This window comes from Fukomys damarensis, unplaced genomic scaffold, assembly GCF_012274545.1.
Source record: "Fukomys damarensis isolate Sample0158 unplaced genomic scaffold, DMR_v1.0_HiC HiC_scaffold_24, whole genome shotgun sequence".
NCBI lineage: Eukaryota > Metazoa > Chordata > Mammalia > Rodentia > Bathyergidae > Fukomys > Fukomys damarensis.
In genome coordinates, this window is record NW_022900936.1 from 11705812 (window position 1) to 11717951 (window position 12140).

A 12140-nucleotide genomic window follows, 5' to 3' on the forward strand; every position below is an offset into this window, starting at 1 on the left:
GTGTTTTTGAGACAGGGTCTCTATGTAGTTGAAACTGACCTGTAACTCACTATGTAGCCCAGGCTGGTCTCGAACTCACAGCTATCCTCCTGCCTCAGCCTCCTGAGTGCTGGGATTAGTGTGCCCACCATGCCCGGCCAAGAAGGAATTCTTTATCTGCACTAGTATTTGCTGGAAATGTGGACTTTGTGTCTAGGATTGACTTAGCGGATTCCAGCAGGAAAGAGAATTACATGAAGATAGCCACTGTTCTTCAGGAGGTTTCCATCTAACGTTTATACACTAGTGCCTTTGGGTAAACAAGCCAGAATTGGTGTTGCAAGATTGCTTCTGGAGCAGTTCTACAAAGACGCTTTAAAACCCCTAATACCCGTACCTCACACCGCAGAAATTCTGATGGAAATGATCTGAGGTGTGTGCTGGGCATTGGGATATTTAAAAATTCCCCAGGTAGCTGGGCGTGGTGACACATACCTATAGTCTGAGCACTAGGAGGCTGAGGCAGGAGGATCACTATGAGTTAGAGGCCAGCCTGGGCTACATAGTGAGACCCTATCTCAAAACCAGCCAACTCACCCCAGGTGATTCTAATGTGCTCTAAAGTGAAGATCTTGTGATACCACTAGTTTTGCAGCAACCCACGTTTTGGGGAACTGTTGTACCATTCTTGATAGGCTAGAATTTCAGAATCTGGAGCTTGAAAGGATCACAATGTTGAGGCCAGCCTGGGGTCTTCCCTGGATCACCCCCTGGGGGGCCCCAGGTGGGTGGAGATGAAGAATAACCACAGAGGCCCCTTTCAGGGCCCGTCCCCTGAGAGGACAGTGGGGCCTTTCTGTCTGGAGAATCTGGAAAGTTCTTACATGTGTGAGAATCTCTCTTCCTCTAGAGTGGCCCCAGGCTTTAGTGGACACAGGAAGAAATTGCCCTCCAACATTCCGAATAAGTAGATGGGCCGGGCTTCTGGTTTCTCTGTTTCTTATGGGTGATGAAGGCTACAGGTTTTGGGCTGGGCATGGCGGCAGACACCAATAATCCTGGCACTCTGGGAAGCAGAGGCAGGAGGACCACAAGTTCGAGCTCAGCCTGGGCAACTTGAAAATTTAGTGACTTAGCAAAACTCTATCTCAACATTTTAAAAGTGGTGGTGGTGGAAGGGTGCTGAGGGTGTAGCTCAGTGGTAGAGTGACCACCTACCACATCCAAGGTGCTGGGTCAATCCCTAACACTTCGCCTGTCCCCTCCAAAAAGCCACAAAATTTGCAACCAGACTGCTTAGTTCAAATCTTAACTCTTCCAGTTACCAGCTGTGTTGTCTTAGGTGAGTTTCTTAATCTCTCTGTGCTTGTTTGTCTCAGCTGTTTTTTTTTTTGGTACCGGGGATTGAACTCGGGTCCTTGCGCTTGTAAGGCAGGCCACCGAACCGCTGAGCTAAATCCCCAGCCCTGTCTCAGCTGTTAATTGGAAATGATAATAGGCGTTCCTCACCAACACGCTTCACGTGCCTGTTGATGTTAGCACTTGCTCTTGCAGTAGTTTTGAGTACCACCGGGCTCTCAGAAGAGTGGAACAGCTTGGGCGAACAGATGAAATCCATACCTGAGCTCAGGAACAGGTGTAAGATGTCTCCGCGGAGGGCTAACACACCTGCCTTTCCCCTGTCCTCCCAAGAGTACAGAGCAGGTGGCCGCATTTTGCCGCAGTTTGCACGAGATGAACCCTTCTGACTCAAGCCCGTCCCCTCCGGATGCCACGGGGCCTCAGTTAGCCACCATGAGACAACTGTCGGACGCGGACAAACTGCGCAAGGTGATCTGCGAGCTGCTGGAGACGGAGCGTACCTATGTGAAGGTAGGTCTTCAGCGTGCATGCGCAGACCCCTTATGCCGCCCCGTCCGCCCTGCTCTTGACTGACGCCGAAGTCAAGGTGTGGGACTCGACAGCGTCTAGCCCGCGCTGGTGGAATCTGGCTTTTGTTCTGAGAGTTACAGTGTCCTCATATAGCCCAATGTGATGACGAAGACCTCCGGGAGGCCGAACCAGGAGGATTGCAAATTTGTTGGTCCTGGCCAACTTAGTAACTTAGCAAGACACTGTCTAAAAATAGGACATAAAAAAGGGCTGAAGATGTAGCTCAATGTGAAGGCCCGGGTTCAGTCCCCAGTACAGTAAATAATTGAGCAAGCTTTTAAAAAGAAGTGTTAAGGAAATATATCAATTCTTACAGCAATTCATTGATATATATATATTTGACCAAGTATGTGGAAGATGATGACTATTAAATGATCTTCTGACCTTTCTAACTATATTATGAAGCCAATACTAAAGTTGAGTTGCATTTTTGAGAAATCTGAAAACATTACCTTAAGAATCTAACTTGAGTGTAGGTCAAAGAGTGTCAGGTCTATTTTCTTTGCATTATTGCTTGTTCTGATGGTGGCCAATGTTCCCCTGTGAAAGTAGTTTGTTCTCTTTTTAATTATCTATATTTTAGTCTTAAGTTGGGGCGAGCAGATTGTGGCCCTCAGGCCAAAGCCAGCCCACTGCCTGATTTTGCAAATCGAGTGTTGCTGGAGCCTGGCGTTAGTTTCTTCACAGATCGTCCCTGCCTGCTCTGAGAGTGCAGCAGGATGCAGGGCTGTAGCCAAGACCACACAGCCAGCAGAGACTGAGACATTGCCAGAAGCGGCTGTCTTGCTTCTGCATCTGTAATCTCGGGTTGTTAGTGTTTGGAAGACAGTTTGCTTTTTTCTCCTTTAGGTTTGTTGTATAGACTTTCAGATCTGCTAATGAGCTGCCCTTTCAATCTCTAGGACTTAAACTGCCTCATGGAGCGATACCTGAAGCCCCTTCAGAGGGAGACTTTCCTCACCCAAGATGAGGTATGGTGGGCCTTGTCTCAGCTTGGTGAGGGCCACGCTGTAGGTTGACTTTCTGGTAAAGAGGAAGGCGTGGGGGATACAGACAATACTGAAAGTGTTTTGAACTCATGTACTTGTAAGAAATAGGTCAAATATTGCCTGTTAAGCTTTGGCGTACACTGGAAGAAGGAGACTGTGCCATCCTCTGGTAATAGGTTGTTATTCTAAGCAGTAAATACTAATAGTTTCTGAATGCTTATGAACGACAGGGTGGATTAAATTCCTTTTCATTTTTCAGCTTGATGTGCTCTTTGGAAATTTAACAGAAATGGTAGAGTTTCAAGTAGAATTCCTTAAAACTCTAGAAGACGGAGTGAGACTGGTACCTGATCTGGAAAAACTTGAGAAAGTTGACCAATTTAAGGTGAGTCTCACCTCTTCATGTCACAGGTGGGTCGCCTTGTGGACGGAGTTGAGTTCCCAATAGCACATGGCATATTGTCTTTTATAAATTCTTGTGTTCCTGGTGTAGCATTCAGGGGACTGCTTGGTGGGGCAGTTCTCAAAAGGAGTCAAAGTGGAACTGAGTCTTTTTTCTTCTGGCTAAGGGAAAACTGGTGCCATCTACTTGTTAAATTGGCTTGCCTGCCGGCTTCTAGTCTGGAACATGTGCCAACCTTGACCTTTCGTTTATGAGTGAGCCTTTAATAAATTAGCCATTAGCAAATTAAAATAGCATCCCTAGCCTCCCAGTAAACAAATTAATTTATCCTGTTTGGGAAAGTTTGCTGGATGGGAATGCGTGTCATTATCCAGGAAGGAGGCAGTCTTCTAGCACGCAGTGTCCTTGCAGCCTTAATGAGGATTTATGACTAGCGCCTTAGTAAGGATGCTCATAGATTATTTCTTCTGCCCTGGTTGGCTTTCCTTTATTACAGAGATTTCCTGTTTCGAACTTCCACCTGACAAAGCTCACTGATTCATGTGTTGGGTGGCATGTCAGCCTCACGCTATTTAAACAGATTAATAACACATAATTAGCATATAATGCACTGCATATATTTACAGTACACATCTCTATAAAACCATCCACACAATAGAATACAACAGGCCAGTGAATGTAGTCGTCACCCCTGAAGGTCTCTTCCTGCCCCTGTGTGAGTTCTCTCTCCGCCTCTTACTTCCTCCTACCTGCAGCCATCTGTGCTCTGTTTCCTGTTCCTATAGATCTGTTCAGATACTTAAGTCTGGATAAAATTTCCCCTTGGGAACTGGCAGTGCCCATCAGGCTGTAGGAGGCCTTCTGCAATCCTGCAGGTGAAGCGCAAGGTCCCAAGTTTGATCCCTGGCCACGCCCCCCAATCCTAGAGGTGAACAGTGTTAAGTGAATGTGCCTATGTGCCCTGCCCTGAGATCCAGCTTTAAGGCCATAAGAATAAATTGATCTTTAATGTTTTACCTGTGGTTGATTTAAGTGTGTGTATACACTTTAAAAAAATTTATGTTTTTTATATATATAGTGTATGCATATAAATACTTAGCATATGTATATATACTATATAACACATAATTTATATATACTATGTAACATATACATTATACACACTTACACCTGTCAAGTTAAAGCCAGGCATGGTTGTGCATGCCTGTAATTCCAGCACTTGAGAGGCTGAGGCAGGATGATCATGACTTTGAGGCCCGCTTGGTCCACATAATGAGACTGTCTCAAAATAATGAGTTAAATGAGTGCCTGACTTTAGAGTGGTCAAATTGAGGTGTTACATGGGGAACGTTTTTCTTCTACTGCTTTTCTTAATTTAATTCTTGAGGGTGGCTTGAAGGATAATGATCACGTCTCACAGAATCCGATGGCTCCTGCTGGTGCCCTCTATATAAATAGGAGGGTTGGGAAGGTAGACCATGAAGGAAGGAAATTCAGGCTGCTGATCCCAATTACACTGAGTTATGTGTGGTCTTTAGCAAGCTTTTGTGTGTGTGTGTCAGCAGACAATCAGAACTTACTGTGTATTTTGATCAGTTGCGTGTTTAGGAGCCCAGTTTATCACTCAAGTCCAAAGCCTAAATTGTTTACTTGGACCTAACTTTTAATTCTGTGCCTAAATGAACAAAGCAACTGCCTGAAGAACACTAGAGTGATGTGAACTCATGAAGGCTATTTCCCTGAGGCTTATTCATTCATTCGTTTGTATAAAATACGTGGGAAGGAAAGTACCCAACATCGAGTGTGTTCGAGTCCTGAAAAGCTTCCAGCAGCTTTGCTCCTCTGGGTGCAGGGCATACAGGCTGGAGGGATGGCACTGATTCCTACAGTTGGGCGTATTTCTTACTTTAACTTTACTTATGTTCTTACCTGCTCTGTGCTGGAGCTTTAGACAGGTTTTGGGGACAGTAGATGTAGTGACCAGGGACATGTGTGTTTTACTTTTGGGAAGTGTGAATATTTCCTAGCTTTATTGGTTTGTCACATGTGTCTCCCAGCAGGAACTCAAGAGAGAATTCAGGAGATTTCTTTCTTTCCTGAAGCATATTTTTTTCTCATCAGCACTCAGCATCCCAGAGAGGTCACTAAAAGACAGATCTGGAAAGCCAGGGACAGGGCCACTATAAACATTTATTGCACACATTTGTAAGCTTGTGGATGTCAAGGGGAAGAGAAGGGTGACAAGTTGTGGTTAGGGAGAGACCGGTGAAGCCTGCTTGCTTTATCCCATTGCTACCTCTCGATGAGGAGGAAAATGAACCAACTATGCTTTTTCTCCTCGAATCTAGAAAGTGCTGTTCTCTCTGGGAGGATCCTTTCTGTACTATGCCGACCGCTTCAAGCTCTACAGTGCCTTCTGCGCCAGCCATACAAAGGTCCCCAAGGTCCTGGTGAAAGGTAAGTCCTTGGAGCCAGCGGCAGGCTCAAGTTCAGTCGCCTTTTCACATTTGTGAGTCTGATTGTGGTTGACGGCCTTGAGAAGCAGCCCAGGAGTAGTCGTGGATGTGCTGGAAAGATGTTTTGTTAAAGCCACAGAAGTGAAGCATATCAATATCTTGAATTAATCATTTTATCAGGTTTCTTATAATGACAGTTTTGACTTGGCCATTCTGGGCCAGAATTGATAGTGATTTTGCGGTTTTGTTAAAAAAAAAAATTCTGTGCTTTATTCCTATTTTTCATTGACGAAGTTAAGCTTAACTTACCACACTTCAAATACCTATTTGAGAGATTATTTGTTTCTTTTGCCTATTTTTGTCCCTAGGTTTATGATAACTGCTACTGACATCACTACTAAAGTTGTTTCAGTTATACACAAAAAATTGCTCTAGTTACAGTTATTTTTTGCACAGAACAAAGTAGAATTTTTATGTTGACAGGGTACTTTTCTTTTTATACTTTTCCTTACTTTGGCAGGGTTGAGGATCAAACCCAAGGCCCTGTGCATGCTGGGCAAATGCTCTACCACACTGAGCTGTGCCCCCAGCCCTGACACTTTTTTTTGATATGCTCTCAGAAGATGGTGAAACATCCTCAGAAAGCCGTTGTGTCTCCATAGCGCAGTGTTTGGTAGAAAAGTAGAATTATGGTTATCAGAGGCTGGGAAGGTGGGGGGGTTGGGGGATTAGAAAAAGGTTGGTGTGATGGTGCATGCCTGCCATCCCAGCCCTCTGGAGGCTGAGGCAGGAAGACTATAATTTTGAGCCCAGCCTCTGGGCTATTTAGTGACTAAGGAAGACCCTGTCTAAAGAGAAAAAGGGGCTGGTGTCTTAGTTATTTTTCCTGTTGCAGAGACAAAGTACCTTACACTCACAAGTTAAAAGAGGAAAGATTTATTTCAGCTTACAGTTTTGTAGAGGTTTCAGCCCATAGTTGGCTGGTTCCAAGGCAGGCAGTGTGGTAGATGAGAATCACAGGAGAAATAGTCCATGGCAAGCAGACAGAAGGCAGCAAGCAGGAAGCAGCTGCAGCTGCCAAAGCAGCAGCAAGCCTGCCTTCTTTCCCTCCCTTTTATTTCTTATAGGTTGTAAGCCTATGATTGATGCAGCCTGTACCCAGGGTGTGGATTTCATTATCTGCACCCTTAATTCCAGCATCACACCCTTAATGCACAGTCACCCTAATCCAGCCTCCTTCAAAACTTCTCACCTGTAACTTCACGAGGCTTTAGGGGGATATCTAGATATAAAGCATAACAACTGCAAACATAGATCAGTGTGAAAATGCTGGGTTCAGACCTCAGTACCTAAATAAATAAATATTTTATAGGTAGAAGGAATAAATTTTAGTGTTCTATAGTATAGTAGGGTGACTATAGTTGACAATAATATTATGTATTTTAAAGTAACAAGATTTTGAGTGTTCCTAACAAAGAAATGATAAATGAGATAGGTATACTAATTGCTCTAATTTGATTATTTTATATTATGTCCATCCATTGAAACATACTCTACCCATCTATGTGTATAATTATTGCGTGTCCATTTAAAAAATTCCACTTCTATTGAAGCAAAAGTTTTTTCACAGGTCAGTGTAATACATACTATATATCAATTATCCAGTAATAGAAATGAAGACGCCCCTCCTCAAAGGGAAGTATTAAAGAAACATTTCCTTCGTAAACAGAAGAATCAATAGTTTGTTAACAAAGAATCTCTGGAAATCAGCCTGTTGTTTCTTAACATTTCACTGTGGCTGCCAAGTAAACATCTGTTAATCAAGTCCTTGATACGTGAATAATTTCCATGTGTTATGCTTGTGTTTGCTGCCAAAACGAAACTAGCCTGACTTAATTTAAAACCTATTTGAGGAAATATTAGTGTAATATGGGTCTCCGGGTGATAGAAGAGCCTGTTCCAGATAGTGACAGGCTTAATGGTAGTGGCAGTCTGTGCAACCGGATTCTAGAAAGTTCCTTGTCATGCTGTGGAACCTTAACCACATTTTCACATGTGTTGTACTGGTCCTACAGTTGTGTGTGTGTGTGTGTGTGTGTGTGTGTGTGTGTGTGTGTGTGTGTTAAAACTTACTGATTACTGCTTATCAGATTGTTAAAGTGATCATTTAAAAATACTTTGCTCCATATGGAATTATATACCTATTGTATTTCTTCAAGCAATTACTGCTTTTTTAAAAAAAAATCACTCAATCAGATTAAATTGTATCCTTACAGATTTTTCTTAATTCGATAGCATTATTTTTTTTGCACCTGAAAATATTACGTTCATACTCAAAACTATCCCTTAAAACAGCAGGCATGACCTACATTTTCCTAATTGCCAAATGAGCCAACAGTGTGAAGAGACCTCTTTGAGAACACAAGAGGTATTCTTAACAGACTCCCAACTCCTGTACACACCAAGTGCTTTGGAATGGACTTCATGGGCTCAAGACACACACCATACTTTGGGACTCTATGAGTGATGTGTGAGAAAGGTAAAAAAAATCACTCAATCAGATTAAATTGTATCCTTACAGATTTTTCTTAATTCGATAGCATTATTTTTTTTGCACCTGAAAATATTACGTTCATACTCAAAACTATCCCTTAAAACAGCAGGCATGACCTACATTTTCCTAATTGCCAAATGAGCCAACAGTGTGAAGAGACCTCTTTGAGAACACAAGAGGTATTCTTAACAGACTCCCAACTCCTGTACACACCAAGTGCTTTGGAATGGACTTCATGGGCTCAAGACACACACCATACTTTGGGACTCTATGAGTGATGTGTGAGAAAGGGGGTGGGGCTTGTAGGCCTCTTCTAGACGTGGTGGAAGACTTGGGATGCCCCCCCCCCCCGCTGGACCTATGGAATCTACCTATGGATTCTTTTCAACAGGACTTAAAAAGGGTGAAAAGATTATAGCCTTGTAAGGTCTTCCCCCATGAACACTTTAAAAAAAAAACTGAATAAATATAGAAGAGTCACTTTGTAATTTCATGACACCCTATTATAATATTGTTGGAGTTAGCTTACACTCCTAACCCTGGTGGTGGGCGGGGGGAAGAAATACACATACACACGCGTTTTTAAATATATGCCCCCTGGGTTTTTGAAAAATTGTTATTCATTTATCCTAGGACTGTGTGAGTTCCTCTGACATGCAGGTGCTGTTATAGAAAGTACTGAATCCTGAAGTGCAGTATTTAATTTCTAATAACAAAAGTCAGATGAATATGTAGATGGATATGTGGATTCTGAATGTGAAGGATGAGTTTGCTCAAATGCTGATTGTGTCTGTCCCCTGCTTCATCATAAAGGATGCAGCTTGGGAGTAGCCAGATGGAAGATGGCCCAGGGCACTAAGCAGGGGTAGAGGCTGGAAGCCCACGTGCCTCCTGCACCAGCCTGGACACTTCATGTGTCCACTGTCGCTGTCCCTTGGACAGCTCTCCCCTCTCTCACCAGCGTTGCTTTGCACCTAGAAGGCATCAGCCATGTTTTGTGGTCATCTACTGGCAGATGCCTCTCTGTTGGTTTGGGGCCCCCCAGCTCCCCAGGGCTTCTTGTCAGCCCAGCTGGGACCCAGATGAAAGCAGAGCTGCTCAGTCAGCTCCGATCCCCAGTCTGTGGATGCGAACAGGTAGCACCAAGTTGTCATTGAATGAATCCCGAGGGAGATCAGTGTGGTTGACTCGGCCTCCGTTGTCAGGGACTGCTGTTTTCCCGACTGTGGTCCAAAGAAGGTTTTCTAGCAGTGAAACATTTGAAAGTTTAGGAAAATCATTGTGAGATGTGTTTAAAATGTAGGCTTTGGGCTGAGGACGTAGCTCAGCTCCATGGTGTCTGCCTGGCAAGTGAGAGGTCCTGAGTTCAATCTTTGGTACAAAATAAAATAAATAAAAATCAGATAAAATGTAGGTTTTGCTGTTACTCAGGTGTGACTAGGTGAGGGGATAAGAGGATTGTCCAGAGTTGTCACTCGCAGTGGCCCAGACAAGGGCAGCTTCGTGCCAGAAGGCAGAGGAGTGACGGCGGAAAGTGGGCAGTGGACTTGCTGTGGTGCGAGTGGAGGGGAGAGAGGGGCAGGAAAGCAGCCTCGTCACTGCTGGCTCGGGTATTTCAGCAAGCTCTGTGGTCTGGTAGATGCCAAGCTATGGAATGCCAGGCCCTGGGAGACGGGGACAGGACAGGAGCAAAGTGACCTGTGTCACCCCGCCCCACTCCTCCCTGTCCTTCCTATTAAGGGGGCACCTTGCATAAGAATCTGTGAGCGAGGTCACTGTGCAAAGGGAGCCCTTTGGGCAGCGCACCTGACACCCTGTACCTCCACCCTTCCAGCCAAGACTGACACGGCCTTCAAGGCATTCTTGGATGCTCAAAACCCGCGGCAGCAGCACTCGTCCACGCTGGAGTCTTACCTCATCAAGCCCATCCAGAGGATCCTCAAGTACCCGCTGCTGCTCAAGGAGCTCTTTGCCCTGACCGACGCCGAGAGCGAGGAACATTACCACCTGGACGGTGAGCTTGGCGTCCCCCGGCTCGGTCCCTGAGGGTGCACAGGCCGCCTCTTCATTGCCTGACCTGTGCTCTTCTAGTGGCCATCAAGACCATGAACAAGGTCGCCAGCCATATCAACGAGATGCAGAAGATCCACGAAGAGTTTGGGGCTGTGTTTGACCAGCTGATTGCTGAGCAGACCGGTGAGAAGAAAGAGGTAAGGAAGCCTTTTCTTGCCGCGTCTGTCTGGGTTTCTTTTAATAAGGTGCTGCCAACAAATACAGTAGTCATGCTAATTGTTTTTGTTGTTGCAACTTTTGTCCTTTGTTCAAGGCTACACTGTGAATTTTCTTCTTCAGCTAGCCTATTTCTTCACTTGATCTCAGCCAAAAGGCCGAGACTTCATTACTTCTTAATATAGGAAGCTCACCACCCGCCTTTGGGATCTCTGATTTTATTCTAAGCTAAGTGTACAGATGAGCTTTTATTATTGCAATCTGGGCTATTTTAGGCATCTGTAAAGGCTGAGACCCTGTCTTCAAGATCAGAATTGCATCTGACATATAATAGGTGCTGGAGAAACATTTGTTGGATGAATGTAAGTTTCCAGTGACTGAATCCCCCCTACTAGGTCTACTCAAAAATCTATGTAGAAGCAGTGACAGGGCCAGATGCACCTGAGAAAGGCTTAGAGGGAACGAGAAGTTGTGCCCAAGTGACTGCCAAGGTCTTCCATAAATAGAAGTGTATAGGGACGTGGTGTGTGACAGTTCCCACTAATGTGTCTGTTCACCCAGATGTAGCTGGAACATTGAATTAGTATTGCTTGAGAGAGAGAGAGAGAGAGAGAGAGAGAGAGAGAAAAGCTGGGAGGGAACCATGAAGCAAACTAGTGTGGCTGTGGTCAGGGAGGGGTAAGGACAAAGGAGGTGAGTAGAATTTGGTGGTCTAGGCTGCAGAAGACCCATGACCTTCAGGGATGTAAAGGGTCACTGATTAAAAAGGAAGTCCAGTCACTGTAATTCAGTCATCAGATGTAAAAATGAACCCATTAAGGAATTTACCTTACTCTCTCTTTTTCTTTCTTTCTTTTTTTTTTTTTTTTTTTTTTTTTTTTTTTTTTTTTTTTTTTGAGGGAGGGTCTTACTCTGCAATTCAAGCTGGCCCTGAACTCACTGTGTAACCTATGGTGGCCATGAATTTGTAGCGATCCTCCTGCCTCAGCTTCCCGACTGCTGTTATTCTAGCAGTATGCCACCGCACACATTTATCTTACAATTGAGATATGAAAGCCTCAGTCAGGCGCTATTGGGGTTCATGGGAAAGATCCAAAATGCAGATCTCTGTGTGGGATGCAGACATACAGAGTTGTGGGGGAGATGGAGTGGGTTTTTCAGGGCTGGAGGAGATCCCCGAGGCCAGTGCCAGACTAAAAGAATTTGTGTGTCTATCCGCAACACCTTTCAGAGTTACAGAGGTGTCAGATGGTATAAAAGGCTAGAATCTGAGAGCCCAGGAAGGTGTGCAGAGGATATGTGGTTTTCAACTGAAATGTTCTTTTCCGCTTTGTTTGTTTGCTTGTTTGTGTGTTTCCTCCATAACATTACAAGCAGAACATGGGGAATTTTTCAGCCTAATTAGCAGATCATTTGAAGAAATGGTTGCTGCTACCTTGGAATTAGTTTTCACTATTTCCTAAAATGTTTATAATAAAATAATCCTTTTTAAAGAACAAAATAGCAAAAATTCAAAAAGAAAATTCTACCATCTCAGAACAAACCCTCACATTTTCTTTCTTTTCTCTTCTTTCTTTCCTCCCTCCCCCTCCCTCCCC

At 44.3% G+C, this 12140-nt stretch overlaps 1 protein-coding gene across 16 annotated transcripts in view; it reads left to right on the forward strand.

Moving 5' to 3' along the window:
• The window catches only part of Tiam1 (TIAM Rac1 associated GEF 1), a 401135-nt gene that overhangs the window by 367978 nt on the left and 21017 nt on the right, over positions 1-12140 (forward strand). For 15 of the 16 annotated variants that reach the window (XM_033755948.1, XM_010608608.2, XM_033755949.1 and 12 more), the window contains 6 exons: positions 1672-1851; positions 2814-2882; positions 3160-3285; positions 5652-5760; positions 10148-10327; positions 10405-10523. In XM_033755948.1, coding sequence (XP_033611839.1) covers positions 1672-1851; positions 2814-2882; positions 3160-3285; positions 5652-5760; positions 10148-10327; positions 10405-10523 — 783 coding nt within the window. Of the gene's footprint in view, positions 1-763; positions 868-1300; positions 1322-1671; positions 1852-2813; positions 2883-3159; positions 3286-5651; positions 5761-10147; positions 10328-10404; positions 10524-12140 lie in introns of those variants that run through there. The other variant, XM_033755953.1, reaches the window with a different exon arrangement.